General features: G+C 56.3%; 1 protein-coding gene and 1 long non-coding RNA gene across 5 annotated transcripts; one reads left to right on the top strand and one right to left on the bottom strand.

The window, feature by feature from the left end:
• Positions 1-675: 675 nt before the first annotated feature.
• On the bottom strand, positions 676-26,433 carry HSPB8 (heat shock protein family B (small) member 8). Of its 3 annotated transcripts, none has more exons than XM_036354026.1 (4): positions 25,578-26,432; positions 19,900-19,963; positions 12,129-12,245; positions 676-909 (listed from the first exon to the last, which is right to left on the bottom strand). In XM_036354026.1, exons 1-4 carry the CDS (start codon positions 25,942-25,944, stop codon positions 906-908), a joined length of 552 nt encoding a protein of 183 aa, XP_036209919.1. In that variant the 5' UTR covers positions 25,945-26,432; the 3' UTR covers positions 676-905. The 3 variants fall into 3 exon arrangements, with proteins under 3 accessions (XP_036209919.1, XP_036209918.1, XP_036209917.1); XM_036354025.1 differs by lacking the exon at positions 676-909 and adding an exon at positions 9,305-11,849 and having other exon boundaries at positions 25,578-26,433; XM_036354024.1 differs by lacking the exons at positions 676-909; positions 12,129-12,245 and adding an exon at positions 15,299-16,302 and having other exon boundaries at positions 25,578-26,408.
• Positions 11,849-14,211, top strand: LOC118678393. 2 transcript variants are annotated; one of them, XR_004974880.1, is made up of 3 exons: positions 11,849-12,647; positions 13,464-13,633; positions 13,808-14,211. It is a non-coding gene; the product is annotated as an uncharacterized LOC118678393 (long non-coding RNA). The 2 variants fall into 2 exon arrangements; XR_004974879.1 differs by lacking the exon at positions 11,849-12,647 and having other exon boundaries at positions 12,655-13,633.
• Positions 26,434-26,837: the final 404 nt, after the last annotated feature.

Here is a 26,837-nt window from a genome sequence, read left to right as displayed (position 1 = left end):
GGAAAGTCCGAGGCCCTCTCCCCCATCCTGCCACCCCCACCCGGCACCACCCCAGGCAGTGTGCATGCTGGGGAGCGTGCTCATCCCCCTCACCCTGGAGACAGCCAGGGTGTCACCGGCAGATAAATGCCTTCATCTTCTCCCGCTGAAATGGGCACGTCTGGCGTGGCGCTCCGATGATTTATCTGCCACTGACAGTTCTGCTCTGGGGCGCAAGTGCCCTGGTTTGCTGAATGGCTCATTCATTTGTCTTTGTTGCAATGCAGGCCTGTGGGATCTCCACCCCAGCTCCCACCAAAGCCATATTCCTTCTGTGCCGCTGCTCACACGGAGGGGCTGGGCACGAGGGGTGGGTGGCGTGCTTGCCTCCCCCCCGTGGGCACACCCTCTTGGGTCTGTTTCCCTGGGAGGCCCCCAGATGGGGTCATGGAGTTTTGTGTGTGTGTGTGTCGGGGGGGGGGGGGGGCGGTGCAGGACATTAGAGAAACCGCTCTGGGCTCAAATGCTGTGCCTGCTACTTGTCAGTTGTGTGGCCTCAAGCAAATCGCCTGACCTTGCTGATCCTTCAATTCTGTTATGAGGGAATAACAGTCTCTCTCTCCCGCCCCCCTCCCTCCTTCCCTCCCTCCTCCCCTCCCTCCTTCCCTCCTGGCACACAGTAAAATGAGCCTGACACAGGTAGGAAGCTTTTAATTAAAGGCAGCTATTATTCATATTCTCATTATTATTCCCCAGGGCTCAGAGCTGGTCCCTGGAGGAAAGGGCGTTTCCTTTTAGGCTCAGGCAATGTGAGAGCTGGAGGTAAGGTATAGAAAAAGCCAGGCAGGTTGAGGCTGTGACTCCCCAACACATTCATGCTGTGCGATCTCAAGGCAGGTGCCTCTCTCTCCTGGGCCTCAGTTTCCTCACCTGTGAAATGGGGATGACAACATGAGATGTGTCTCCTGCTTGGTATCTGGCCCCGAGGGCACTCAGTGGGGGTCAGCTACCTCCCACCCCCTCTGACTCACACAGTACTTTCCCGCTTACAAAGGGAAGCGACTCATTATCTGGCACGATTCCCACCATAACACCCTTGACCCCAGGGATGGATCATACTCCCCGATCCAAGAATAGAGAAGCCTGGCTGGCACAGCTCAGTGGTTGAGCGTCTACCTATGAACCTGGAGGTTACGGTTCGATTCCCGGTCAGGGCACATTCCCAGGTTGGGGGCTCGATCCCCGGTGGGGAGCGTGCAGGAGGCAGCCGATCGATGATTCTCTCTCATCATGGATGTTTCTATCTTTCTCTCCTTATCCCATTCTCTCTCAAAATCAATAAAAATATATTTTAAAAAAGAATAGAGAAATGGGGACTCAGAGAAAGTCAGCAACTCATCCCAAATCATGATCATTTACTTGATACGTATTTACTGAGCGCCTACTGCTCACCGATCACTGTTAGATGCTTCAGACACACCGATGAACAAAACAGGCAAAAAAGAAAACATGCCTGTCTCTGTAGAGCTTATATTCTAGAGGTGGGATGCAGATAACACACAAAGGCAACAATAAATAGATCAACTATATAATACATTAGGAAGTGGAAGATGCTGTGGAGAACGTACATCCAGACAAGGGGGGTCCGGAATGATGGGTGAGGAAGAGGCAGGCTGAAGTTTTAAAGAGGGTGTTCAGCATGCGGAGGTGGCCGCTGAGCAAACACTTCAAGGAGATGAGGGGTCAGCCATGCAAATGTCAGGGGAGAAGAGCATTCCAGGCAGAAGGAACAGCATGTGCAAAGGCCCTGAGTGCATGGAACAGCGCGGAGTGAAGAGGAGAGAGCAGAAAGGGGTGAAACCAGGGGGCACAGAGGGAATGCAGTGCGAGTGAAAGACAATTCGTTAGGACTTTGGACGAAAGCTTTTACTCTGAATGGACTGAGGAGTAAACACTGAAGGGTTTGAATAAAGTTGTGCCAACGTCCGAGTAATATTTCCCCAGGATTGTAGCAGTCGAATGGACTGGTAGGGTGTCCATCAGCAGATGAATGGATAAACGAAGTGTGGTCTAGCCATACAAGGGGATGTTATTCCGCCATAAAAGGGAGTGAAATTCTGATACACGCTACCACATGGATGACCTGTATGGACATTATGTCAAGTACAGGAAGCCAGACACAAAGGACAAATGTATGATTTTAGTTACATGAAATATCTAGAGGTGGCAAATCCATAGGGACAGAAAGTGGAGGAGAGGTTACCAGGTGCTGGGAGAGGGAGGGTGGGGGAGTTATTGCTTAATGTTTAGAATTTCGTTTTGGAAATAGATGATGATGATGATGATGATGATGATGATGGTTGCAGAACATTGATTATAATTAATGCCACTAACTGCAAAAATGGCTAAAATGGCACATTTTTAAAATATATTTCACCACAATTAAAATAATATTAGAAATTGATGAGGGTGGAAAGGCTCAGATCGAGGAGGAGGCAGGGGAGGCGGCGAGAAGGTCTGGTGGTGGTGCACTTGGGAGTCAGGACTTCCTGATGCTTTGCAGGCAGAGCCAGTGACTCACAGGCTGGGCGCGGCCCTGGGTCTCCTTCCCCAGGCCTGGGCCGCAGTGAATGTGTGGCCCTGGGTCTCTTTCCCCAGGCCCGGGCCAGGGTGAATGTGTGGAGCTCACGCAGGTCGCCACCCTCCAGCCTCGCGGTGTTTCCAGCGCCCGGAGGCCCTGCCAGGACGGGCTCATCGGGGGCACATGGTGCTGACCACCTAGAGGGAAGGTTCTGGGCGGGGGGCCCTGGACGTCTGCACGCCCCTCACCCCGTCCGCATCCTGGGCTGCAAATCCCATCCTGCCCCGCTGCCCAGCCGGGTTGGCAGCTCCGCCTCTGTTTGTTGCATCACTCTGGTTGTCTGGGAGATGAGTTCCAAGAGGTCATGCGCCCAGATTTGGAACTGGGTGGGACCAAGTGGAACAGATGAGCTCATGGACAACACTGTTGCTGTTTGCAGGGTGGACCTTAGTAACCAGCCAGAGAGACCGACCTAAGTCTTGATCCTCCTGAATTCAGGCACCATGGACAGAGGGCGTCCGGGAGCATCTTGTATAGACAAGAGTCTCAGACAGACCTGGGTTCAAATCCCAGCCTCGCTCCTTCTTCCTGTGTGACCTGGGGCAGGTGGCTTCCCGTCTCTGATGTCCCTGCTTCCTTCTATCGGGAGGATACCACCAGCTCCTGAGCCTGTCGGAAGGGCTGAGTGGTAAACAGATGAAGGATGTTGGAGAGTCACAATGGCTAGACAGATAGGAGGACAGAGGGCACTGAGGGTATGACGGTGCCTGGGACAGGTGACGGGGAGGGAGACATCTGGGGCAGGTCTGGGTTTTCCCGGGGACAGGTATGTGTTTGATGTTTCTTTTTGTTTAAATATATGTTTTTACTGATTTTAGAGAAGAAGGGAGAGAGAAAGAGAAACATCCATGATGAGAGGGAATCATTGATCGGCTGCCTCCTGCATGCCCCCTAAATCGAACCTGGGACCCTTCAATTCACAGGGCGAAGCCCTATCCACGGAGCCAGACCAGCTAGGGAATCATTGATGTTTCTAGCTCCCTCTCCCTCTCCCTTCCTCTCTGATATTAAAAAAAAAATTAAAAGAACTCAGATGTCACTTTAGAAGCTGCCGAACCTGCCTCCTCTCCGTCTGTGTGTGTGTGTGTGTGTGTGTGTGTGTCTCTGTTTGTGTACTTTGTGAAAGGAATACACAACCTATTGAAGGGGATGGATGGGCATAGCTCATATCATTGAAAGGAAGGCTAAGCGCTGGACCCAGGGAGGGCAGGAATGAGCTGCTCTGGGACCACGCGTGAGGACGATGGCATTTCTTAGGGCACTGTCACTGGGATGCATCCGGCCCCGCTGCTCCCCATCCTCGAGTCCTGAGTCCTACGGAAGGTTCACACTCCCCTGCGAGAGGCCCTGACGGCTGAGGGGGGCCAGGCGCCCACCGTTGGAGAAGGAAGGACGGGGCCTCTGATGGGAATTCCCGGTGAAACTGCACATAGTGGTGAGGAGACTGAGGGCTGTGGTCAGAGGAAAGGGACCGGACGCCACCAGGTAGAAGCCACAGGTGTGCACCCGCTGGCCTGTGCAGGGCTCTCTGGGGCTTCTGAAACAGGGTGGCAGGCATCCCGGGGAGATAAGACTTGAGCAGGAATGAATGGGAGTGGGCAACCTGGTTAATTCATCAGTGCCCACTTACGCCTGGCAGGGTCCCAGAGGGATGCAACAGGAGGCGGGACTGGAGAGCTTTAAGGAGAGGAGGAAGGACAAAGCAGGACCTTCGCCTTTCAGTCTAATTAGGGACGAGGGCGGGTGGGGGAAGGTCGGTCTTCACTGCCAACGTGCTTTCTATATGCCAGCAATTGCCCTAAGCATTTTACACATCTCAGCTTGTTTATTCCTCACCACAAATCTGCAAGGCTGATATAACATCACCCCTGTGTTATTGCCAAGGAGCCCGAGGCCCAGAGAGGTTAGGAAATGTGCCCAGGGTCAGGCAGCTAATAAACGACAGAGGAGAATTCAAACCAGGGCAGCCAGGCTCCAGTGCGTGTGCTCAGCCAGGCCCCGCACAGCCACACGGATGCCGTGTTTTGGCGGGGACTGCGATTTGCACCCGGTCATAGACTCCATCGCGTGTCCCCATGAGCATCTACTCTTAGATGTAACAACTAGCTTGACTTCTCTCTTCTTAAAGGCACACACAGTCTCCATGCAGAATCGTTGAAACACCCAAAAATGCACAAAGGAAAAAAACAGTGACGTCTTAAAGCAACTAAAACCTAAATGCACATTTGGGTTCCTTTAAACGGGCGTCCTACAGACTGACGATGTGAGGCCGGCTTTCCCGTGTGCTGTTCCTATGACAAAACATGGTCTTCGGGGGCCTGAAGGTTCACGGCTGCCTGTGTTTCCCTCGAATGAGTGGGCGGCCTCACTGGTCCACTGATCCCGTCACGGAGCCACTTCCCGTGGCCCACGGTTCCGGGGGCAGCTGACACTGCGTGGGCCCCTCGGGTCCCTGTGGCCTTCCTGGCTTCTGAGCGTCTTATTTCCAGGGGTTTGCACCTGTGACTCTCCTCGCAGGACTGCCCGGGGCCCCTGAGCTGCTTCGCTCACGGGTCGAAGCGCTTGCTGATGGGTTTATATTCCCCAATTCCAGGGTAGACCCGAGCCCACGGGTGTCGAGGTGGGAGTCCTCACACCCAGCTCTGCTGGGGTCCAATCCCAGCAGGTCCAGGGGTCCCCAAAGGTGTGGACGGAGTCGGCGAAGAAGGAATGACACGGAGACAGCATTCAGTTGATCAGCAGCCTAGCCAGGATTTCTAGCCAAGTTCTGGTCAGGATCTCCAGCGAAGTTCTGGTTAGGATCTCCAGCCAGGTTCTGTGTCCATGTTCTCTTGCTAGGTTCTCCAGCCAGGTTCTGTAGCCATGTTCCCTCGCTAGGCTCTCCAGCCAGGTTCTGTCCAGGTTCTCCAGCCAGGTTCAGTCACCAGGTTCTAGTCAGGCTCTTTTGCCGTGTTCTATCCAGGTTCTGTAGCCAGGTTCTCTCGCTAGGTTCTGTCTCTAGGTTCTGTGGCCAGTTTCTGTCCAGGATCTTTTGCCATGTTCTCTCCAGCGAAGTTCTTCTGTCTCTAGGTTCTGTGTAGGTTTTGTGTCTAGGTTCTGTGTCCTGTTGTCTTGTTACATCTGCACTTATACCAGTCGATTCCAATCCTATCAATCTCCACTCCAAAGGTTGGGGCGCCCCCCATCTCCATTCCAGGGAGCAAAGACTATGTAGCTCAAGCATGATTGTTCGTAGTTAAAGTGATCAACCACCCGCCCGGCACCCAGCTAAGGGGTTCCACTCCCTCCCCAACTTCAGGGGAAAATCCCTACCTGGGGAAACAACCCTTCTCAGAGGGGTGACCCTGGTCAAAACACACAGCGCCAAGGTGAGCAAACATACCAAGAACAGCATGCCATATATGCCAGGTCCCTTGAAACAGCAAGGATGGACCGGCTCCCGGCACACCTCCCTGGCCTCGGGATAAGTTCCATCCCACCTGGGTTCCTCCGTGGCGAGGATGGCATGTCACAGAAGGATGTCGGGCCATTTCCAAGGCTAGAGCACCGGAGACATAGGGGGCCCCTGCCTGGTGCTCTCTCTCGGGTCACATGCTCTGGGCGAAGCCGGCTGCCATGTCATGAGGACACGCCAGCAGCCCCGTGGGCGGCCCCCGTGGTGAGGAGTGAGGCCTCCAGCCAACAGTCACGAGAGCAAGGGCAGAAGCAGAGCCTCCGGTCAGCCCTTCAGAGGGAGCATCTCTGGCTGACAGCATCACGGAACCTAAGGGACACCCAACCCAGCACAGCCCAGCTGAGCCATTGCTAAATGCCTGAGCCTGAGAAACGGCGATTGCAGCTGCTCCTCGCTATCCCAAATATGTCAATATCTCAAACGTTACGCACTCAGCGCTAGCCGCCCGGCGCGAGGCTACCATTGTGCTGCGAGGGCTGCTCCGGGCGCTCCTCCGGCGGTTCCCAGCACATCCGTGTCTGACCCAACGTGTCCCGAGATCGTTTGGCTGCAGGACCCTCCCACTCCCTTCCTTTCGATGGAAGGTGTGTTAGGAAGGGCTGATCTAGCGTGAAATCTTGGACACACCCAGAGGTGCTCAATGTCTGTCACTTCTGTCCTCCTCTGTCCGCTGACAGCCGTGTCCGTGCTGGCTTGGACGTGAGGGCGTGTGTGTGCCCGGGCGGCTATTGGCAGGGAACTCTGTCGTCCTGTCGGCTGTGGGTTTTATAAGCTGCCACTGTCAGAACCCGGACAAGCCAGTCTGTCATGCAGTGCTGACGGGGACACCAACAGGCGGAGGGAAACTGAAATCACCCCCGATAACAGCTCACTAGGCAACGTTTCCAAGACAGCTGGTCCTCTCCTTTCGTCTGCCCTCGCTGCTGGATGGTGACAATTTCTAAGCAGTAGTCACGGTTAGTTTACAAACTTTGGCTCGTCTTCCCAGCCACCCTCAGTGTGGTGATGAATTATTCCCATTTTACAGATGAAGAAAGTAAGGCTCTGAATGAGGATTAAAGTTTTTTCTTTTTAAAGCTCCATCTACTGAACCCATGAGTTACTCTGTCTGCCAGGAACTCCTTCCTGATCCCTCCTCCCACCCCTCCTGCTGTCTGATTAGCACACACAGGGTGGGACCAGTCTGCTCCGGTCTGGAGCTGGCTCAGCGACTCTGCCACTTCCCAGCTATGGGAACGTGGGCGCATCTCTGGATCCTTTTGGCTTCAGATTAAATGGGAAAATGGATGTGAAGAGCGTAGACAGCGCCTTGCAGCTAATAAATATTTAATAATGTCATTATTACTAATACCCTCTGGGTTTCGACATCATTTCTTCCTAGAAGCCATCAGGAACTGCTCCCACCCCAGCCAGGCGGGGGCCAAGCCGCCTCTGGGCTCTTCCTGAGCAGCCCCATCCCTGCGCCCCATTCTCCTGCGGCTTCTGAGCCCGGCTAGAACCCTCTGGGGATTCTAATCAGAGCACGAGCAAGGCATCCACACCCTCCTTCTGCTCGAGCAGCGAGGGGTGCTGGGGCTGGGTGTGTGGGCACCTCTGTTGGGTGTGAGTGTGGCCAAGCAGCGTCGCCCAGGGCATTTCCAAGTCCTCCAGGGAGGAAAGGCTGCTGTCTGCCGCCCGCTAGTCTGGCCCTTTCCCTCCACCGTGTTCCCCGCGGGTTTCAGGATAAACAACAGTCACAAGGGTGGGGTCAGAGCTGATGTTCTGAGTGCTTGCTGTGTCCTAGGAGCTGTGCTGACTGCTGAGGGCTAAAGGCGTCCTCCTCTCTCATAAAAATATGTGATTCTGCCCAGTCAGCGCGGCTCAGTGGTTGAGTGTCGACCTATGAACCTGGAGGTTACCATTCGATTCCCCGTCAGGGCACATGCCCAAGTTGCGGGCTCGATCCCCAGTGGGGGGCGTGCAGGAAGCAGCGATCAATGATTCTCTCTCATCATTGATGTTTCCATCTCTCGCTCCCTCCTCCTTCCTCTCTGAAATCAATAAACATATAAAATATGTTAGTGTGTGTGTGTGTGTGTGTGTGTGTGGCCCGTTGCATGAAGATTTGCACAATAGGCCTCCCCTTCCCCTGGCTGCCGGCACCGGTTTTCCTCTGGCACCCGGGACCCAGGCCTTTGGTCCGGCCGCAGCAGCAAGGCTTGGTTCTCCGCTCCACCGCTCCCTCCTTTTTTTTCCAGCTCCCCCTTGAGCAGAGTCCAGGGCCGGCGGGAACCTTGGCTTCCTCCATCGCCAGGAGCAACCCAAGCCTCCTGCTCGCTCCAGCTCCGTGGCCACCACCATCTTCAGTCGTCGCTCCATGCCTGTGTATGCAAATTAACCACCATCTTTGTTGGGTTAATTTGCATAGTCACTCTGATTGGCTGGTGGGTGTGGTGGAGTGACAGAGTGATGGTTAATTTGCATGTTTCTCTTTTATTAGGTAGGATATATATATATATGCTTCAGATCCCAAGGTCGTGTTGGCAGGTTTCTCCTGAGTCACAAGAGCCCTTCATTCTTGGGCAGGGGCGGCGTTGGCCGTGAGGGTTATGGAGACATGGGTCAGGGTTACCTCTAGACCTATGACAACGGACACCAAAGGCCCCTCAGTGCCCCGTTCCCATGCTGCTTCTCCCAGGTGGAGACCAAGAACTGGGAGGCAGCTCCAGGTACGGACCCCAGGGGCCGCTGGCTCAGCCTCAGGTGGGGCCCGGCTGAGCCATCGTGCCCCCACTCCTGTGGACTTGCTCTGCGTTGGCACCGTGATCTGAGCACTTCCCACGCACGTGTTCGATCCTCAGCCCTGCATCGCCAGCACCCACCTTGGTGGATGAGGAAATAGGTGCTGGCAGAGGTCAGGTGGCGAGGTCACACACAGTGGGGCGCCGCAGAGCTGGGACCAGAACGTGGACGCCTAGTGGCCCCACTGCTCCATGACCTCCCAGCCACGTGTGCCGCCCTGGCTCCTGCTATGTTCTTTGCTCCCACGCTCATTACCCACGGCCCCCGTGGCACCCGTGAGGGCGGTGACCCACCATTTCTTGTTCCGAGGGCCCAGTGCCGCACCTGACGCACAGCAGGCAGGGAGGGGACAGATGAGGGCCCTGACTGTTTGGAATGGCCGGCCGCTAGTCCCAAGGCAGCTGCTGGTGCTTAAAGGGGCTGGGGAGGGGTGGCGAGGGAGGTGTCTCTGCTTTAAAATGTAGGCCTTTATTTTTTTTCCCGGTTATGGTGAGGACAACAGATCAGGAGGTGGTTGCCACGGAGAAGATAGCTTGTGGCGCTCACAGATCCCACGAGGGGGCTCACCGTGCCAAGGGGCCACCGGGAGAGCCAGGGCTGCAGGAGGCCCAGGGAACGGGGGTGTGAGGAGAGCCTGGATTGTGGTTTCTGTGGGAAGGAAAGGAGAGCAGGGCAAGCGGGGTTCCCATTGGCTGATTTGAACAACCTCCACGGGCTTTGGAGCACCGGGAAGACGAGGGCACGGAGAGAGCGGCTCCAGGTGCAACAGGGAGACAGAGATGTGGTTGGGGTGCGGGGTCTGGACGGGCTGGTTTTCATATGAACAGTGTGCCCGCAGGGGAGTCCGTCACTATCCTAGGGCTCAGCCACGCCTGAGCGGGACCGGCCCTCCAGCGTCAGCACGGCCCCCATGTCAAGCATCAGACTAAAAGGCCGTGCTTAAGGCAAACAAGGACATGGGGCACCTCGGGGTACCGGATAGTTCACTATTGGGACACCTGGATGGGCTGTTCAATTAGTGCCCTGCACAGACCCTCGGCACATGCACTGAATTGCTGAATTGGGAGGACTGGTCTTGGCGTCTCCTCTCATAGCTGTTATCCTTGGAGAATGGCCCTGGCAAGGCTGTTCCACGTGACCGCCCTTCCCTTCCCCAGCGTCCAGCCCACACCTGCTCACACCCAGAAGGCCTTGCAGCTGCGGTCAGTGGGTTGACCTCCCTGCAGATGGGGCGACTCAGCCAGCCCTCAGCAAGCAGAGCAGAGCCCACAGCAGCCCTGAGCCCCGCACCCCTTCTGCCGACTCCCTGGCCTGGACAGGACGCGGGGTGGGAGGGGACTTCCCGGCAACCCCACCCGCTGCCCCTCATTGAAGAGGCAGGATTGATTTTCACATTATGATGCACAACTCGTGAGGCACCAAGAGAAGGGGGTGGAGGAGCAGCCAGCCACCGACTCCCGGAATTCATTTCGAGACACATTAATTTGTTTCTTCCCTTCAAGGTCAAATCAAGTCATCTCCATATATCACCACCTGCGGTCGCTGGCCGGCGGGCAGTTGGGAGGAGGTGGGGTGGGCTGCAAATAAGACTTTCCGGGGAGCTGGTCAGGGGAGTGGGGTGGGGAGCAGGTTCCGGATCCTGCCTGAGTGAGTGAGAGCCCGGGAAAATATCCCGCTGTCATTTCACTGACGGTCTCCTGGGAAGGGTCAGGTCATCTATTTTGATGACAAAGCGTGTGTCCTTAAGCTGGAAGCTCCCCAGGCTGCAATGAGCTGAGTTTCTGGGGGTTGAGATCATGCCTGGGCTTAATTTCCCAGGGTGACTCACGCTCACCATTCACTCATTCATTCATTCACTCATTCATTCATTCATTCACCCAACCATTCAGTGCGTGTTTATTCCATGATGCATTGCACATCGCACTGAGCATGGAAGACCCCGTGGTGGGCAAGACAGGAAGGAAAGCCCTTCCCTCTCGGCGTTGGCATTCTGGGGTGTCTGTGGATGTGCCCTGTGTCGGGGGCAGCTCGGATCGCAATATGCACGTGTGTTTGCAACCGGATGGACACGGTTCTGCAAAGTGCTTTGGAGCCGATGCGACCGTGCGATGTAGTTATTAGTCAGTGACCAGAGACGCCTGTGGGGAGGCCTCCCTGGGAGGTGGAGTCTGAGGAGAAGCCTGAGGAAATTGGGGTGAGAGGAGGTGGCTAGGCAGAGAGCTGGCGGAGCACCCGTGGCCGAAGGAAGGGAAAGCGCCGAGGCCCTGGGTGAGTGCGCACGGTGTGTGAGGGACAAGAGCAGGAGCCGCACTGGGAGGTGACGGGCCGGATCCCGTGGGGCTTTGAAGGCGGTGGGAAGGAGTTTGGATTTCACTTGTTCCGAGCATTCACCCATGCAGCCGGTGAATGCAAAATGCCTTCTGTGTGCCGGGAGTGTGTGAGGAATCAGAGATACAGCGGAGACCAACAAGATGTGGCCCCTGCCTTTGAGAGATCTGTGGCCTCCCAGGGGAACGGTCCGGTTGTCTGGTGAAGCCACGCCCCCTGGAGAGATTTAAATAAGTCGCACCCTCCATCCAGGGCCCTGGCCAAGAGGGCAGTGATGTCTCAGGAGGTGCATTCTCATGGTCCCTTCTCCCTTCAGGTTCCTGCCCATGGAGACGTCTCCTCTCCATCCACAGACAGACAGAGACAGAGAGAGACAGAGAGAGACAGACAGAGGCAGAGAGAGACAGACAGAGAGAGACAGACAGAGGCAGAGAGAGACAGACAGAGAGAGACAGACAGAGAGAGACAGACAGAGGCAGAGAGGGGAACAGCAGTTGTTCTGCTTGTCGGTGCATCGTTGGTCGGCTCCCGTATGTGCCCTGACCAGGTTCCAGCCTGGCGTGCTGCGACGATCTCTAACCTGAGCTCCCAGCCAGGCCTGCGATTTGTTCCGTAAACAACACCCAGGCTGGGCAGGGTGCGGTGTGTTAGGAGCCCAGCTGAGACCTGTGGGCCGAAAGGGGTTTTACGGAAAGAAACTTCACAGGGTGATCTTATTGCAGATTCCTAGCTGGGCAGGTCTTGGGTGGTCACGCCCCAGGCACCTGACATTTTCAGTAAAAGGTTTTTCTTTGCCTTAAGCAAGCCCTGTCCGTGTTTTTCTGTGTCTCAGGGAACATACGTTTGACGTAAGCAAAACCGCCTTCTAGAAAGGCGTGATCTTGTTTACTGCCCTGCAGTCCAACCCCCACCTTGCTTCCTCCCACCTCCCCTCATCTTCCTTACGTTCCCTCCTTTGCTTCAGGATCTTTTGAGATCTTGCTCTGGGCGTAGGTCGTCAGTTTTGGCTCCAGTAAACTGACAAGAATTCTCTGCAGGTCAGATGTTCTTACCTTGAGAGACCTAAGGAATTAACCAGTGAAGAGGCGAGAAGTAAGGCGTGGAGAAAGAGAACAGATCAAAGTTCTGCTAACAAAAGAGGGCTTGTCTGGTTGGATTGACAGGGGGAAGTGAGGTGGGGGGGGGGCGGCGGTGGAGAGAGGTAACCTGAGACCTATAGGGCCTTGTCCCTCTAGCAGAGGGGCCTGCGCCCAATCCTGTGGACAATGGAAACAGGATCTCAGCTGGGACATGCCATTCGCCTGGGTTCACCTGTTTTCTTCTGCCGGTGTGGCCCCTCCTTGCCGTCTGTTTGCTCAATCCTGCAGCCCTGCTGATCTTCCCTCCTGGCAGGCGGCACCCATCCCGCCCCTGCCCCACCCCCCGCAGAGCCCCACCTGGAAATAATGACGGGGACGCAAGAAGGTAAACATTTTTAGCTTTAGATGTCCAGTTAACAGGCTTGGTAACTGCTGGGTGTCAAAAACTGTTGTCCCGGGGCTGGAATGTGTGACCGGACCCGCCCTGACCAGGAGCCCGGCCCGGCCCGCACTCCGACCTCCTGCCCTGGGAGGACGGACAGGGACCCAGCAGGGTAGCAGCCTGTGCTTCAGGGAGGGAGCTGGAGGCTCAGGAAGTCCCAGCCCCGCAGCTTCTGTCTGACTCGCTGCTTCCTCCTGAATCCCAGGCCCCTGAGCTGCACTTCTCTTCTCCGTATAAAAGGGTGGGCTTGGGGCGAGATGTAAGGGGCCTCTTCAGGGCACGTAACCCGCGGCCTCAGCTCCCGGCCCTGAGTGAGGTGCCCACCGTGATCCCATCCTTGTCTGCTTATGGGCTCTGGTAGCGACGGGCAGCGTGAACGCCCACTTTTCCGGTTTCCGCTTCGTCTCGTCTCTTCCCCCCAGGTGGACGGACTTACACTTTATTTTGCTTTTGTTGGGAGCAGGGCAGGCAGGGCAATTGGCAGCTCACAGTGAAGGTGCTGGGGTCAGACCTGCGACGAAGGGCCAGACACATAGGCCTTCCTTGGCTCGGCCCCCTTATCCGTGAACAGAGATTGGGTTAACCTGCCCACAGACTTGTAGGGCGACTGCATCCGCTACACACAGAGCCCCTGGGGCGGCGGGCACACAGCCCGGCTCCCAGAGGCCTGGCATTCCTGTGCCCTCTGTCTCTGCTCTGTGAGCTCCTTGCCGTGGGGATTGCAGCCCCAGGTCCCTGTACCCTTGGCTCCTCGCACAGGCCCTAGCAGAGTAGGTGCTGGGGAAGCAGCCATGACCCTGCTGCCTGGGGTTGGAGGTGCTCTGCACAGCGCCCAGCAGCTCCTCATCGAGGTCCCACAGTAAACATCTCGGTTCCAGTCCTGCGGCCACCGCGTGCCTCCCCCTGAAGTCTGGCAGCAATCATCTCAGGTAGAAACTCTAGTTTAACTTTAACCCTGCTGTTTGGCTTCTGTACTTACTTACTTTGTTTAACAATAGAAAAGTGACTTTGATTTGCTGATTTGTATAAATCATCCCATTCGATTGAATGCCTTATTGATTGTAATGTGAATATCCCATCGATTGTGATCTTACTGGTTTTAGGAAGCGAATTCCTCTGTACCTGGGAACCAGGACAGCACAATTATCCCAAGACCTGAGGGTTCCAGATAATGTTTCCCTGTCAACTCAGTGGTCCCCAAAACCAGGACAGCGCAATTACTCTAAGTTGCCTCGACGGCTCTAGATAATTTGTTCCTGGTAACTCAGTGGTCCCAGATAATGTGTTCCTGTCAACTCAGTGATCCGGAGACCCAAACTATAACTAACATGCTTAATTCTGCTTCTGTAAACTGCTTTTTTTGCGAACCAGGTTCCTCATTCCAAACCCTGGGATGTAATCAATACCTTTGTGATCTTTGCCTATAAATCTGGTGGTGGGCATGGGAAGGGCACAGTGCGTGGCCCCCTCAGTCCCGGATTGCAATAAATGTGACTCTTTAATTCGGCTTCTTGAGGTGTCCTTCTGTGATTTGCGGGTGCGTTATAACACCTCACCCCCTCTTCTCTCTCAGCTTCATTGTAAAATCGGTGTCTGCTTCCTCCAGGGATGGAGCATGTGCCCCAGGCCTGGCCAATCAAAGCACTGATGTCATGGGCTGTGGCTCAAAGGTGGTCATGGGACACCCAAGCTGGTCCATAAGAATGCCGCTAGGGAATGTGACCCAAGCTGTGGGAAAAGACTGGCTCCCCGCCCCCCCCCCCCCCACCCGCCCCGCACCCGGGACTGGAATGTGGAAGAAGGTGGCCGTAGTGACTAGTCATCTTGTGGCCACGTGGGAGGACGTGGGGCGTGGAGGGGAGGAGCCGGGAGGCAGGGACAACAGGGAGCCTGGGAGTGGAGGCAGCACCAGGAATGGAGAGAAAGTCTGTTGACGTCATTGACTTCAGTTTGACTTGGTTTCCTGAACCCGAACGTGGTCTGTGTCCGGCAGCCTCGGTCTGCGACAGTCCCTGAATGCCAACTCCCCCCCCAGCTGCCGTGCCCCCTCCTCCTTCCCAGCCGTGTTCCCAGCCTCCGAGGACAAGTCAGTGTGGACCTGAGCCCCTGTGGCCGCCCCTTTCCCTTCTGCCGGCGATGGGCTTCAGGGTGAACGCGCCCCAGTTTGGGTCAATGAGATGAACCTAGTCTCCCCAGAGCCCCTGGAAGAGGCTCTCGAACTGGCCAAAGGGAGTGCAGATGAGAAGGCCTTGTGCCCCGCCTTCCCTTCCCACACAAGCCCTGGGCAGGGCGGGGGTGGTGGGGGGGGGATGCTCGGAGCTGCTGCCGCCACCCTGCAGCCATGAGGGGAGACTCGTCAGAGACGGCAGAGGAAAAAAAGGGAAGTACTTGGGGGTTTTGGTGGCATAACAGCTGGAGAAATAACTGTGAAATCGCCTATCTAGACTTGTTGTAAAGTCAGATAATAGATGCTTATGCCCGTTAAACCACTATGTGTTGGGTGTTAGTATTTGCAGCCACGAGCATTCCCAATTGATATTAAAAATCTAAGTGATATAGCATTTAGTTCCTCAATCACAGGAAGCACACAGGGCTAAGAACACCAGTTCCTTTATTATTATTTACTGTTATTTTTCCCCTAAAGAACAGCACAATTCAAATAACAATGACACACACGTCCCACCCATACACACAGTACCACTATCCTGCCTGCCGCTGTCTGGCCTTTGCTTGGTTCCTGGCGGAGCTGCCTGGAGACAGCCCCCTCTGTAAAAATCCCGACGAGGACATAGACACAAGGAAGGGGGACGTTAGCTGGAGGGTAAACTGAGGGGCTTCCAGACTCCTGGGGGACTGCGAGCTCAGGAACGTGCGGCCGGTGCTGGGTGGAGGGCAGAAGGCACTACTGTTTTCCTGTGACTGTTGGGTAATTCCCGTTCGGGGAGGAAGCCCTGCCGTCACCGCGATAGGCCAGGGCTGCAGAAACACAGTGCGGGGAGCTCATGGGCCCCATCAGCCAACCAGGGGGCAGGCACGGACATCGGGGCCCAGAATAGGAATCTGGGTGATGCGAGGTCCCCAGAGAAAAGCAGCCCTGGCATCAGTTGCAAGGTGAGATACCGTGTGACATGCTATGTCCCCTTCTGCATGCTGTGCAACTGTTGAATGTACAACATTTTTATCAAGACAGAAAAAGTAAAGAAAGAAAAACTTCCAGCATTTTGGCCTAACGCCACCCAGCATGACTTGCCAATCGCGCCCCCTGGTGCAAACACCTAGTACTACACTCTCTAGGGACTGGTCAAATGACCCTGACCCCCAACATTTTAGTTGCACTAAATCTATGAGTTCAGCTGAAGTGATGGCTAATGTACCCTGGAATCAGAGAAGCCCTGGGGGTGGGGGTGAGGGTGACAAGGATGGGCCAGGACTGGGGTCTCAAGTGCAGGTGACCTCCTGGCCGTCTTGAGGAAGCTGGTTGCTGAAGCCGCTCTCTCCCGATGGCGAGTACGGGGGCACCTGGGGAGCCTCGATGATCAGCAGGCCCTCCGGGGAGAGCGAGGCGAACACGGTGGCGGGGTCCACCTCCGCAGGAAGCCTAGGGGGAGCACAGGGTTTTAGTCGTTTATTTTAATCCAGGCCACACGCTCCTCTGCTCCTCCCAAAGAAGATAGTTTTGATAAGAGCTTGGGCTTGGGGTGAGTATGCTGGGTCTGAACCCTGGCTCTGCCCCTTTCTGGCTGTGATCCTGGGAAGCCACTCAGCTGCTCAGAGCTGGTTCTCTCTTCTGCAAAATGGAGGTCACTGTATTAAACGTGGACCGGGTTTGGGACTTTAGGATTCTTTGCAAAGAATGTGAACGTGCTTTGCAAGTGGTAAATGCTGCTCAACAGTAACTAACTTACAAGGGAGCTGCGGCCCCCGTGTCTGATTAAGGTTGAAGTCTCACTTAGCACCCACGATTCACCAGCTGTTGGCGAAATGGCCGCCACCCCCTCCCCGCGTAGAGCACAGTAAGGTGTGTCTGGCAGCGGGTGGCGCACGGCCACCTGCCACGTGCACTGCGGTGGAATTCATGGTGGGAGGGCAGCTTGGCAGAGTGGGTCAGGCTGGGCGCTGGCTCGAATGCAGTTGCCAGCGTCCTCTGTATGTTTAGGATGAGCCGTGATTGGGTACATCCTAGGTGTTTGCTGTAGGTGGTAAGTGTTTTGTTTCCTGAACACGTGTGTAGGCATGACCTGGTCCGAGCTGTACATGGGTCCTGAACGGTGAATGGGAGTTGACATGCCCGTGGCACAGAGCCTTTAACAGAGACTTGGGGGAATTAAATGACAGGCTTTCTGAACCCAACGCCGGGCTTTCTGAACCCCAATCCGGTTCCAGTTCTGAAGCTGTTTTTATGATTTGGGGCTCGTTTGCAGTGAATGAGCTACCCAGGCACCGTTTCTTCAACAAGCCATTGGAATGCAGAGAACCTGTGGCGACTCTTTGGGGTGCCTTTATGAATAAGAAGAATAAAAATGGGGCCCCCTGGGCGTCCTGTGTGCCAGGTGCTTCACCCAAGTCCTCTCACTTCATTGTCAACCCTGATCCCACCAGCGAGTTCTGTTACTGTCCCTGACGCACAGGTGGGGTGGTCAAGGTCAGAGGAGGTGACTTGCCCAAGGTCGCACAGCCGGCGAGCGGCAGGTGCGGATGGAGTTGGAATCCTGGTTTCTGAATTCACAGTAGCTCTCTGGCACCCGGCTTTTAAAAAAGGGACCATGGGTGGAGGGGAGGGGGAGGGGACAGAAGGTTAGATCACCATAGAGGTCTCCTGGCCCCGGCTGGCTCTGCCTGTTGTAAAAGCAAAGTCACGGGTCTTGATGAAAGAACCCGGAAGTGAGGTCAGCCCGTTCGGGTCATGGGCAGGGCCCTTCCTGGAGGGGCAACCCGTACCCCCTTCGCCAAGTCTACCCAGGAGACGCCGGCCAAACGGAGGCCGCGGGCATTAGCGGGGCCTGTGGGAAGGAGGGAAGAGAAGGAGGGAACGGGGTGGCTGCCAAGCCGAGCTGCTGACGTGTGGCCCTCCCATGGCTGCTGGGATGGGTCCGCTTTGCTTAACCGCTCGCATGCCAACCCACTGGGCACCGGACACCGTGGCAGAGGTGGCTATGGTCCGGAGAATGGGAGTGGCAAATTCTCTCTTTTTTAAATGTATTGATTTTAGAGAGAGGGGAAGGGAGAGGGAGAGAGACATGTTGGTCCACTTATTCATGCATCATTGGTGCTTCTTGTATGTTCCCTGACCGGAGATCAAACCTTTGGCATATCGGGACTATGCTCTAACCCACTGAGCAACCTAGTCAGGGCCCTGAATTCAAATTCTGACTCTTCCTGATCGTGTGGCCTTGAGCCTGTGCTCTCGCCCCCTGAGCCTATTTCCTTATAGGGAAAGGGGTAACGAAAGTGCCAGCCTCTGCAGGTGACGTGAGAACCCGTGCCTGGTGCGCCGGCGTGCCTGCTGAGGGTTAGCTTCTGCGCAGCCGTGGGCCGCGCCGCGGGCACCCTGACGGCTGTGAGTGTTTCAGCACAAAGCCCGGCATCGCTGACCCGCAGAGTGTCAGAGCCCCGAAGAGTCCTCACGATGGTCCAGGACAAAGCTCTCATTTTCCACCTGGGGAAGCTGAGGCCCCGCGGTGGGAAGAGACTCAGTCAAGGGCTCGGACCAGGTGCCCTGGTTTGGAGGTTTTAATAAGGCCAGTTCCCGAGGAGGAGCCCCGAGGCCATCCCCTGTGCTAAGTGCTTCGCACACATCCTCTCCTGCCCCATCAGGGTGCCTCCGCGGGAAACGGGGGAACAGCAGCTCAGGTTAGCGGAGCCTGGACTCCCACCCCCCTGGGTGAGATGAGAAGATTTAACCACAGGCAGCTGGGCATTGACCAATCAGAGTGGGAGGATTCAGGCCATGGTGAGGGGAGAGGGTCCTGGGGACCCTTTAGTTTCTGGGATGTGGGGAGCTCTGGAGGGTTCCGGGCAGGTCAGGATGGCTGGCTGGTTGGGAGGGCACGTGGGGGGCTCAGGGCAGTGGCCAGTGCAGTGTTGTCACAGGAGCCCGCTCAGCTGCCGGGCCCCAGCTGACCAGCTGCCCTGCCTCTGGCCGCCTTTGGCTGTTCTACCTGCTCAGTAACTCCCAGCGAGCTGTTTCCCCTGAGGCCCCAGAGATGGCAAAATCCACGAAAATGGCCATGTTTGTAAGATGATGAACCCGCTGCCTTCTTTCTGCCTCCGTCCCTGTCACGCTCAGCTCGGTCTGTCATCGTGGGGGCACCTCATTTGAACCTCTTGACAGAAGCATCAGCGCCCTCCCCCTCCTTTCCCCTCCCGACGCTGGGTCTGGTGCTGGACCGCGGGGAGGGGTCCTGGCATGCAGGCCAGTGAGCACAGAGACACGGTTGGCCGTGGCCTTATGGGGAAGTGCCCGCGGCTTCCAGGAACCCGCACTGCAGGGGGGTCAGGCCAGGACACGTGGGGGGCGGGACTGCAGGATCCAAAAGAAGCCTAGGAATTCGGCTAGTGCTGTCTTTCCGGGGCGGGCGGAGTGAGCTGATAGCAGCGAGGGTGACAGCAATGCCGGCGCCGCTGGCTGGGGCCACTGCTTGCGGGGCCTGGCCCCCATCTCCTCTGATGTTCAGCTGGGGAGGCCGCAGGGCTAGAGTCACCCTCCATCCTTCTTACCGGGAGGAAAAGGCATTAGGACGAGGGACCAGCTTGGGGCTGTTCTAATTTCTAACTGTAAGGACCTTTCCCCCAAGTTCTCCGTCCACCAGGGAGGGTGAGGTCTCTCCTGCCCTCTGCACGTTGAGCTGCAACCAGCGGCTCACGGCAGCCAGGATGGCGAGACTCCGGGGCCAGCAGGACACCGGGTGGCGTGATGCCGTCAGAAACAGGCATGTCCATTAGGACCTACGGCCTCTTCTTCCCACAGGTGTTTCGGGGTGTGGGGGGGACCTCGGTGTGGCTTGGACTCATTGGCTCTGCAGGTGGCCTTCTGCTCACATGATTCCTTTGCTGTGACATTTTCCCCTTTAGGGTGAAGGGCGGGGGGCGAGGTGCCTCGCGGGAGAGATGCCCAAGAGGGTACAGACCCCAGAACTGGGGTCCCAGGCCCCTCCCGCCCTGCACGCCCACCGGAAACGCACACGAGGTTACTTACTGGATTTTCTTGGTGAAGTTCTTGGACACAATGCCCCCCTCATGCTGCTTCTCTTCGTGATTGCCTGGAGGGGGAGGAATCCTCGCGTCAGGATCTGAGTCCCTTGGGCTTCCGCTGACGGGAGCCCAGGCTCAGGTTCAAACCCTACCCTGGCCCCGCCTCGTTGTGTGGCTCGGGGCTTGATCTAGACTGGAGGCTCCAGCAGTCTGAGCCTGCGGCCCCTCACCTGAGCCCACCTCCCAGGCTGCTGAGGAGATGAAGCAAGACAATGGACAGGACAGGAGGCCCTGACTGCAGTTGGCAGACAATTACGTGTTGTCTTAGGAAATCACAGCCTGGGCCCGTGTGGCACTGTATCTTCCAAGCCCTCATTGGACAGCACCGCGCCCTCAGCAGCCAGGAGAGCCCTGGGGCTAACACCCCGGATGCCGCCCGCTGGCTTCACAGCTCATGGCCCCCCCACCCCCACCCCCACCCCAGGATGGGCTGCTCAGGGTTACCCGTGGGAAACTGAGGCCCCGCCCTGGGCTCTGAACCAGCTCTCTCTGAGTCTGAGCCAGGTGCTGGGTCCCATCCTCTCTGCCCGTCCCACCTTCCAAGTAGCTCCCAGAGTCATATTCCTGGGCCCGGCCCTGAGAGAGCCCCTGGCAGCAATGCTCCAATCTGCTACCAACCCCCCGACTCCCAGAGGGGCCCTGCCTACGGAAGGGGGAGGCTCCATGGTGGGAACTGCCCCTTCCCTCCTGCAGGGTGCAGGGGAGGGGGCTGTTTTCTTTTCTTTTCCTTCCTTAGGAAGGAAAAAGATGAAATGACAAGGAGGCCTGGGCCCAAACTGCCCTATCACCTTGCAGTTTATATAAAAAATTCTGAGCCTTGTCGCCCTTCCCATTCTTACTTTTTTGATGGAGAGAGTGTCTCCAATTTCTCTGTAAACAAGGAGTTAGTGTCAGGAGAGCCATCCCCCCCCTCATTTGTGGGGCCACAGCCCAGGGCCAGGAGCCCTCCTATACACAGGGACAGGTGTCTCTGAGGGGCTCGGGAATCTAGACGGAATAACCTGGTGGGATGTATTATTTTTCTGTGGCCCCAGATTTTGAAAAACCGGCCATTTATAGGTAACTACATTACTAATTGCTTTTTTATTCATTACTCCTTTCTTAATTACTTTTTCTAGATTACAAGATAATGCATGTGTAAGTTAGAAAGTGTAGAAAATAATGCAAAAATCAAATAAAACCACCCATAACCCCATCGCCCTGAGAAAACCACTGGCATTTTGTTAGCTGTTCCAGACTTTTCTTTCTGTACTTAGAAATGCATAGATGTTATGTGGTATAGCTGTGCGTCACATAGCTTATCACACGGGATCACACTCTAGTTATTTTCCATGTTACGGCCGATGTTCTTGGACACGATTTGTAACGGCTGCCCGGCGTCCCCGTGGGGATCGGTAAGGTCAGGCAGCCAGTCCCCAGCTTTTGGGCACCGGCCCGTTCCTGACATGGGAAGAATGTCGCTGCACTGATATTCTTGGGCTTCTTTCGGGTGAGATCTGGGTTCTAGAATTTCTAAGCTTGATCCGTGCGGCTCCATCGCCCAGCTGGGCAGAAAGGGGCACATTTAGAGGAAATGGTGCTGAACGGGAGTGCTGCTGTTCTGTGAATGTGCTGATGCTCTGCCCTGCCAAGTCCCTGACCACCAGCCGCCCGGCTCTCACCCCGGCACGTGGCCAAAGGTCCCCTCCCCAGAGCTGGGCCTCCGGAGGCCTGTCTCCCTTGGGGACAGGCCAGCGCCTCTGACTCAGGCCTTCTGCACGCTGCGTCCTGCGAATAATAAAGGAGGAGGCGGCGCTAAGAATAAAAGAGCAAACTCGGATGGCTCTTGCTCGTGTCGGCCACTGCTCTGAGCACCTCGCCTATGACCCCTCCTCTCATTTTCACGCCAGCCTGTTCTTGCAGGTCTGTGGCCCGGGGACAGAAGCTCAGAGAGGTTAAGTGACGTGCCCAAGGTCACACAGCTCGGAAGAGCAGGAGCAGGGGTTCAAAGGCAGGTGGAGTCCCTGCTCCGACATCTACTTTTCTCGGGGCCTCAGTGCATTGTTCTCTAAAACGGGGGTGACAGCAACATCCTAATTGTTGGGTTACTTTGAGGAGTGAATGACAGCGAGTCACAGGATCGCTTTGTAAGTTGTAAAAATACTGTGTGAAGGTAAATGCTTGTGGTTTATTTCGATGTTTGGGGCAGGATTGCCCCTCAGAAGCTAACCCTCTCTGTCCATGCTCTGAGTACAAGGTTTGGGGGTCAGGGAGGAGAGGGCCTCTGATTTCCATATGGGGGGCCTAGGGTGGGGTTCATCTGGTTGAAAGAAGGTGTTGGAAAGAGCAGAGTCTTAAAGCTTAATTTGCATAGCATTTGAATATCTAATAGGGTCAGTTGAAGGATGATGAGTAATGTTTCATTCTTATTTTGCTTTCCTGTTTATTTTCTACATGGGAATAATTTGATTTTTGTAAACATAAAAAAGTAATTATTATGGTTAAAGAAAGAAAAGAGAACTCATCTGAAGTCAGGGCAGCTGAAAGGCCCCTGGGAGCCTCGGAGAAATGCGGGCATCAGCCCTCGGGGAAAGCCACTGGCCCAGCTAAAGAAAGCAGGCTGGTACCAGGCGGGCGGGAGCCTGGGCTTAAGGAGAAGGGCCAGGCAAATGGTCTTGGGGACTTTCCAGTCCCTTCCCCTGGCCAGGGCCTGGCCCAGTGGCCCAGGAAGGGAACGGTTCTTGGCTGGTGGCTGCAGGGCGGGGGTGAGAGTGTGTGAGGCATGATGCGAATCTTCTAGTCCAGCATCATCCAAACACTTCCCTGGACCTGGACACTCACAGGTGTCCGATACGACAAGGCCGTCTCTCCGAGATCCATAAACCACATTAGCAAACTCAGCGCTCCGCGAAGCCCACAGAGAGACGACGGTTACCATGTTGTTTCAATCAGCACCTTCTAGAATTCTGGACCCCCTCCTCCACTCAGGGCTCAGATGCCTAGTGGCAGCTAAAAGAACACTCTTGGGCAGATACTGACCCAGTCCCCCTTCACAGAGCCATGGTAACCCCGAGGGTCGGAGGTGGCAGGGAGGATTTGCCCAGGGCCACACAATCGGAACTGGAAACTGGCTAGGTTGGCCTGACTTTGAATTTCAGACATTGCCATGGAGAAGTGGGTGATCTCAGGTGAATTCCTCTCTCTGGGCCTCAGTTTCCTCATCTGTAAAATGGGTATAACAAACCTACCCATGTTCACTTAGAAGTCCACATGAGGAAGCAGCGAGCCAACCTATGTAGGTATTTAGCACAGAGTGCGTGGGGAGTAGGTTTGTCACTGTGAGATGCGGGAGGGGAGACTGGTTTCATGTCTGACTTCCCTTGAAAGTTGCGTTTTAGATGGAGCCTCTGCTTTTGATCTGATTTTTCAAACTGCTTTCGGGAGAGACTCAGTGTGTCCTCTCAGGGGACCTGGATTCTGTCGAGCTAAGGTGGCTAAGTGCATACCTGTGAGAATTTTACAGCCTAAAAAGGCTTTGTCTGTCTCTGTCTTATTTGTGTTCCCCAGCGACCCCATTTTATAGATGTGGAAACTGAGGCTCTGAGACACATTCAAAGCCTCTGGGTCGGTAAGTGACTTAGCTGGGATGTCGGCTTGGAGCTGCCCGATCCCGTTTGTTAAGAAGCGCCTAGAAAAGAGGACGGAGAGGCTGGGCAGAGGTCTCCTGGAAGGGCCGCAGGACCCTCCAACCTGGGTTGGAAAACTCAGGAACCTTAATTAAAACAAAGACAGAGAGTGGTCATAAAAATGCCCATCTCCAGGGCACCAGGCGGGCGCCCTGACTAGCTCCATTTTACAGACACTCTGCAGGTCTTACATCTTGTCTGCATATATTTAGTCTTCCCTGCAGCCGTATGGGATAGATATTACTAGGATCCCCATTCCGCAGATGAGGAAACGGAGGCTCAGAGCGGTGAAAAGACTTTCTTGCCCACATCCATCTAGACCAGCCGTGGGGAAACTACGGCCCGCGGGCCGGATCCGCCCGTTTGAAATGAATAAAACTAAAAAAAAAAAAGACGTACCCTTTTATGGAATGATGTTTACTTTGAATTTATATTAGTTCACGCAAACACTCCATCCATGCTTTTGTTCCGGCCCTCCGGTCCAGTTTAAGAACCCATTGTGGCCCTCGAGTCAAAAAGTTTGCCCACCCCTGGGCTAGAGCGTGGCCAGCGCAGCCAGGGTTGGAACCCAGGTCTCAGAGGCCATCTACCATTTATGATTTATCAGGGCCTCCCTGGGTGGCTGGCATTTTATCAACATCCACTTCAGTAACAGTTTCAGGCGCTATATATCCACACGTTTCACACATCAGCTCATTAAATACAATCATCCTTATGCCCTTGTAGCCCTTTGAACCCCAATTTCCAGATTAGGAAACAAAGCCGAGAGCAGCTAAGTCATCTGTACAACCTGCTGGTCAGTGGGGGAGCCTGTTTCAGAACGCGAGCCCAGCCTCCCGGCCGAGGCTGCCCAGAGCCCTGGCCGACCCCCTCTGTCAGCACGTGCCCCAGCCTGACGCCTGGCCCGCCGCGCCTGCCAGACCTCCGATGTTTATCATTCTGACCTGCCAGGCTTTGAAACTTCCCCCCCCAGACGCCTTCCTGCCAGGGCTCGTCCCGCCGCCGTGTTTGCGAGGCTTTTATTGATTTTTCTGGCGGCAGAGCCTGCTGGGAACCTGCTCCTGTTAGTGGAGCTTTAATTGCTGGGAAGCGACAGAAAGCTGTTCCCCTCTCCTGGAGTGTGGGCAGGCCCAGACTCTTCCTGCTGCTGACTCACAGCGTGACCTTGGACACATCCCGCCCGGGTCCCAGCCTCAGCCGAGGGGGCCTGGAGGCCTCTGCTCTCAGGGCTGGGGGGAGGCGTGCTGGGGAGAAGGAACAGAAGAGGTTTAGCCCAGCCCTTCGTCCCTAGTAGGTGCCTAGATGGCCGATTCACTCTGGCCTCCTGTTCCCAGGCAGCCTGGATCGGAACCCCTGATGGCCTTGGGCTGGGGTGGGGGTCCCCGAGCCCCCCTGGGCCTCCGCTTCCTTGTCTGTAAGAAGGGGAGCCCACGGGACCCCTGCCCTCTGGTCGCATTAGCTGAGAGGCTGCAGGTGAAGCGTCAGGTGGGTCTGGCAGCTAGGAAGCTGGTCAGGGTTACCCATTGGTCTCCTTAAAATGGCCATTCAGCCTCAGTTCTTATCTGGGACCAGGGAGTGTTGCCCTTGAAGCCAGGCTGGTTGCTAACACTCCACATGAAACACGCCTTCGAGGCTGTGATGTGATCTGGGGTCCTTCGATTCCTTCTGTGTCTGTGTCACTTCTTCCTCTGCAATTCTCCGCCCGGCTCCCACCTCCCTGCGGGCTCTGACGATAGGCCGGCGCCCCCAAGGCCCCACGGCAGCCGGTCAGGCTGAGCTTTCCTGGCGGCCAGGAGGGGAGCTCTCCCTAAGGGTAACTTTTGGGGCCACATTCCTGAGCCCTGAGATCGCCTGCGTCAGCCCTCACAGCTGCCCCCTGGGAGAAGTCCTCTGGGCTGTTCCAACCTGCAGCCCCCACCCCACCCCCTTCTCTCTCCCCCTCCTGATCCCCACTTACCAGACACCTCCACGTATCTGTCCTTGGTCTTTACCATCAGCTCCTCTGGCTTGAAGCTGTGCACGTTGACACACACTTTCCAGGGCTCTCCAGGGAAGGGCGGGGGGCTCCTGCCATCCGCGGGTACCCCAAACCTGCCTGTGGCCGTCGGCACCCGCGGCACCGTGCCCGGCCTCAGGGATCCGGGCCAGGCCGAGGAGAGTCGAGGCAGCGCCCAGTCGGGCCAGGGGGCAGTCAGGTCGTCGGGGAAGGGGTCCATGCCAAAGCCATCGTCCAGCAGGCGCGAGGAGAGGGGCGAGTCTCGGAAGGGGTCCCGGCGCAGGCGGCTTGGGTAGTGGCAGGAGAAGGGCATCTGACCATCAGCCATGGCGGATGCTGAGCTGGAGCACACACAGAGGCTCAGAGAGAGGGAGCCACCTGCCCAAGGTCACACAGCAAGGTGATGTGGTGGGCTAGCCTTCCAGCTAATTCTTCAGCTTCAAAAGCTGCTGGACCATCCGCCGCGGAGGGTGGAGGCAGGCACCAGGCTGGGGTCCCAACCCCCAAAGACTCTCCGGCCGCCACAGGCCTCCTCGGGCTGGTCCTGCAGAATCCCAGAGAGCCCTGTCCGCACCGCCTCACCCGCGATCCGCCAGCCTCTGTCCTCCCAGGCTGTCCAGGCTCGAAGCCAGAGCCGCCAAGGTCTAAAGTGGAGCCAGGAGCTTAATAAACCCTGGGACACAGGCCTAGAAACTTCTCCTGGCTTCTGGGCTGGGAGCCTTTTATTTATAGCGGCTGCGGCTGGAGGCGGTGCTGCCCAGGTCCCTCCCGTCACGCGAGTATTCCGAGGTGATGAACTAGCCCTGCAGATCCTCAGGCCCAGCTGGCTCCGAGGGGGCGGGGAGGGCCCCTGCAGCCGCCTACCGGATGGCTCTCAGCCCCGGCCCCGCCCGCCGCCCTCCCCGCCCTCCCCCGGAGCCGCCCTCTGAGCCAGCACTTAGGCGCGGCTATTAATAACCCTCTGCTGGCTGAAGGCTCAGGTCACCCCCTGCAAATACTACCCCCGCTTCACCCTCTCATACCCCCCCACCCCCGCCTCGCGCCTGCTGATCCTGCTGCCCCCGGGACCGCAGAAGGGGACCAGGGACCGGGGAGCCATGGATGGGAAGGCAGATGGCCCAGGGTTGCAGCCGCCTACAGGCGCTCAGAGCTCGCCCCCAGCGCCGGCCCAGCTCTCACCTTACCCCCAAGCCCTGAACTGCCCCTTCCCACCTGTAAAGT

The sequence above is a fragment of the Myotis myotis genome, unplaced genomic scaffold (assembly GCF_014108235.1).
Source record: "Myotis myotis isolate mMyoMyo1 unplaced genomic scaffold, mMyoMyo1.p scaffold_m19_p_20, whole genome shotgun sequence".
Lineage (NCBI taxonomy): Eukaryota > Metazoa > Chordata > Mammalia > Chiroptera > Vespertilionidae > Myotis > Myotis myotis.
The sequence above is the reverse complement of the archived record's forward strand: the minus strand, read 5'-3'. Positions and strand labels throughout refer to the sequence as shown.

What these genes read in the sequence shown, in the direction of transcription:
- HSPB8 (XM_036354024.1), bottom strand. Translation starts at nt 25,944, where the DNA reads ATGGCTGATGGTCAGATGCCCTTCTCCTGCCACTACCCAAGCCGCCTG. An exon ending in CAGATACGTGGAGGTGTCTG is followed by an intron (nt 19,964 to 25,577) that starts GTAAGTGGGGAT and finishes CTCCCCCTCCAG; the next exon opens with GCAATCACGAAGAGAAGCAG. An exon ending in AACTTCACCAAGAAAATCCA is followed by an intron (nt 16,303 to 19,899) that starts GTAAGTAACCTC and finishes TGCTCCCCCTAG; the next exon opens with GCTTCCTGCGGAGGTGGACC.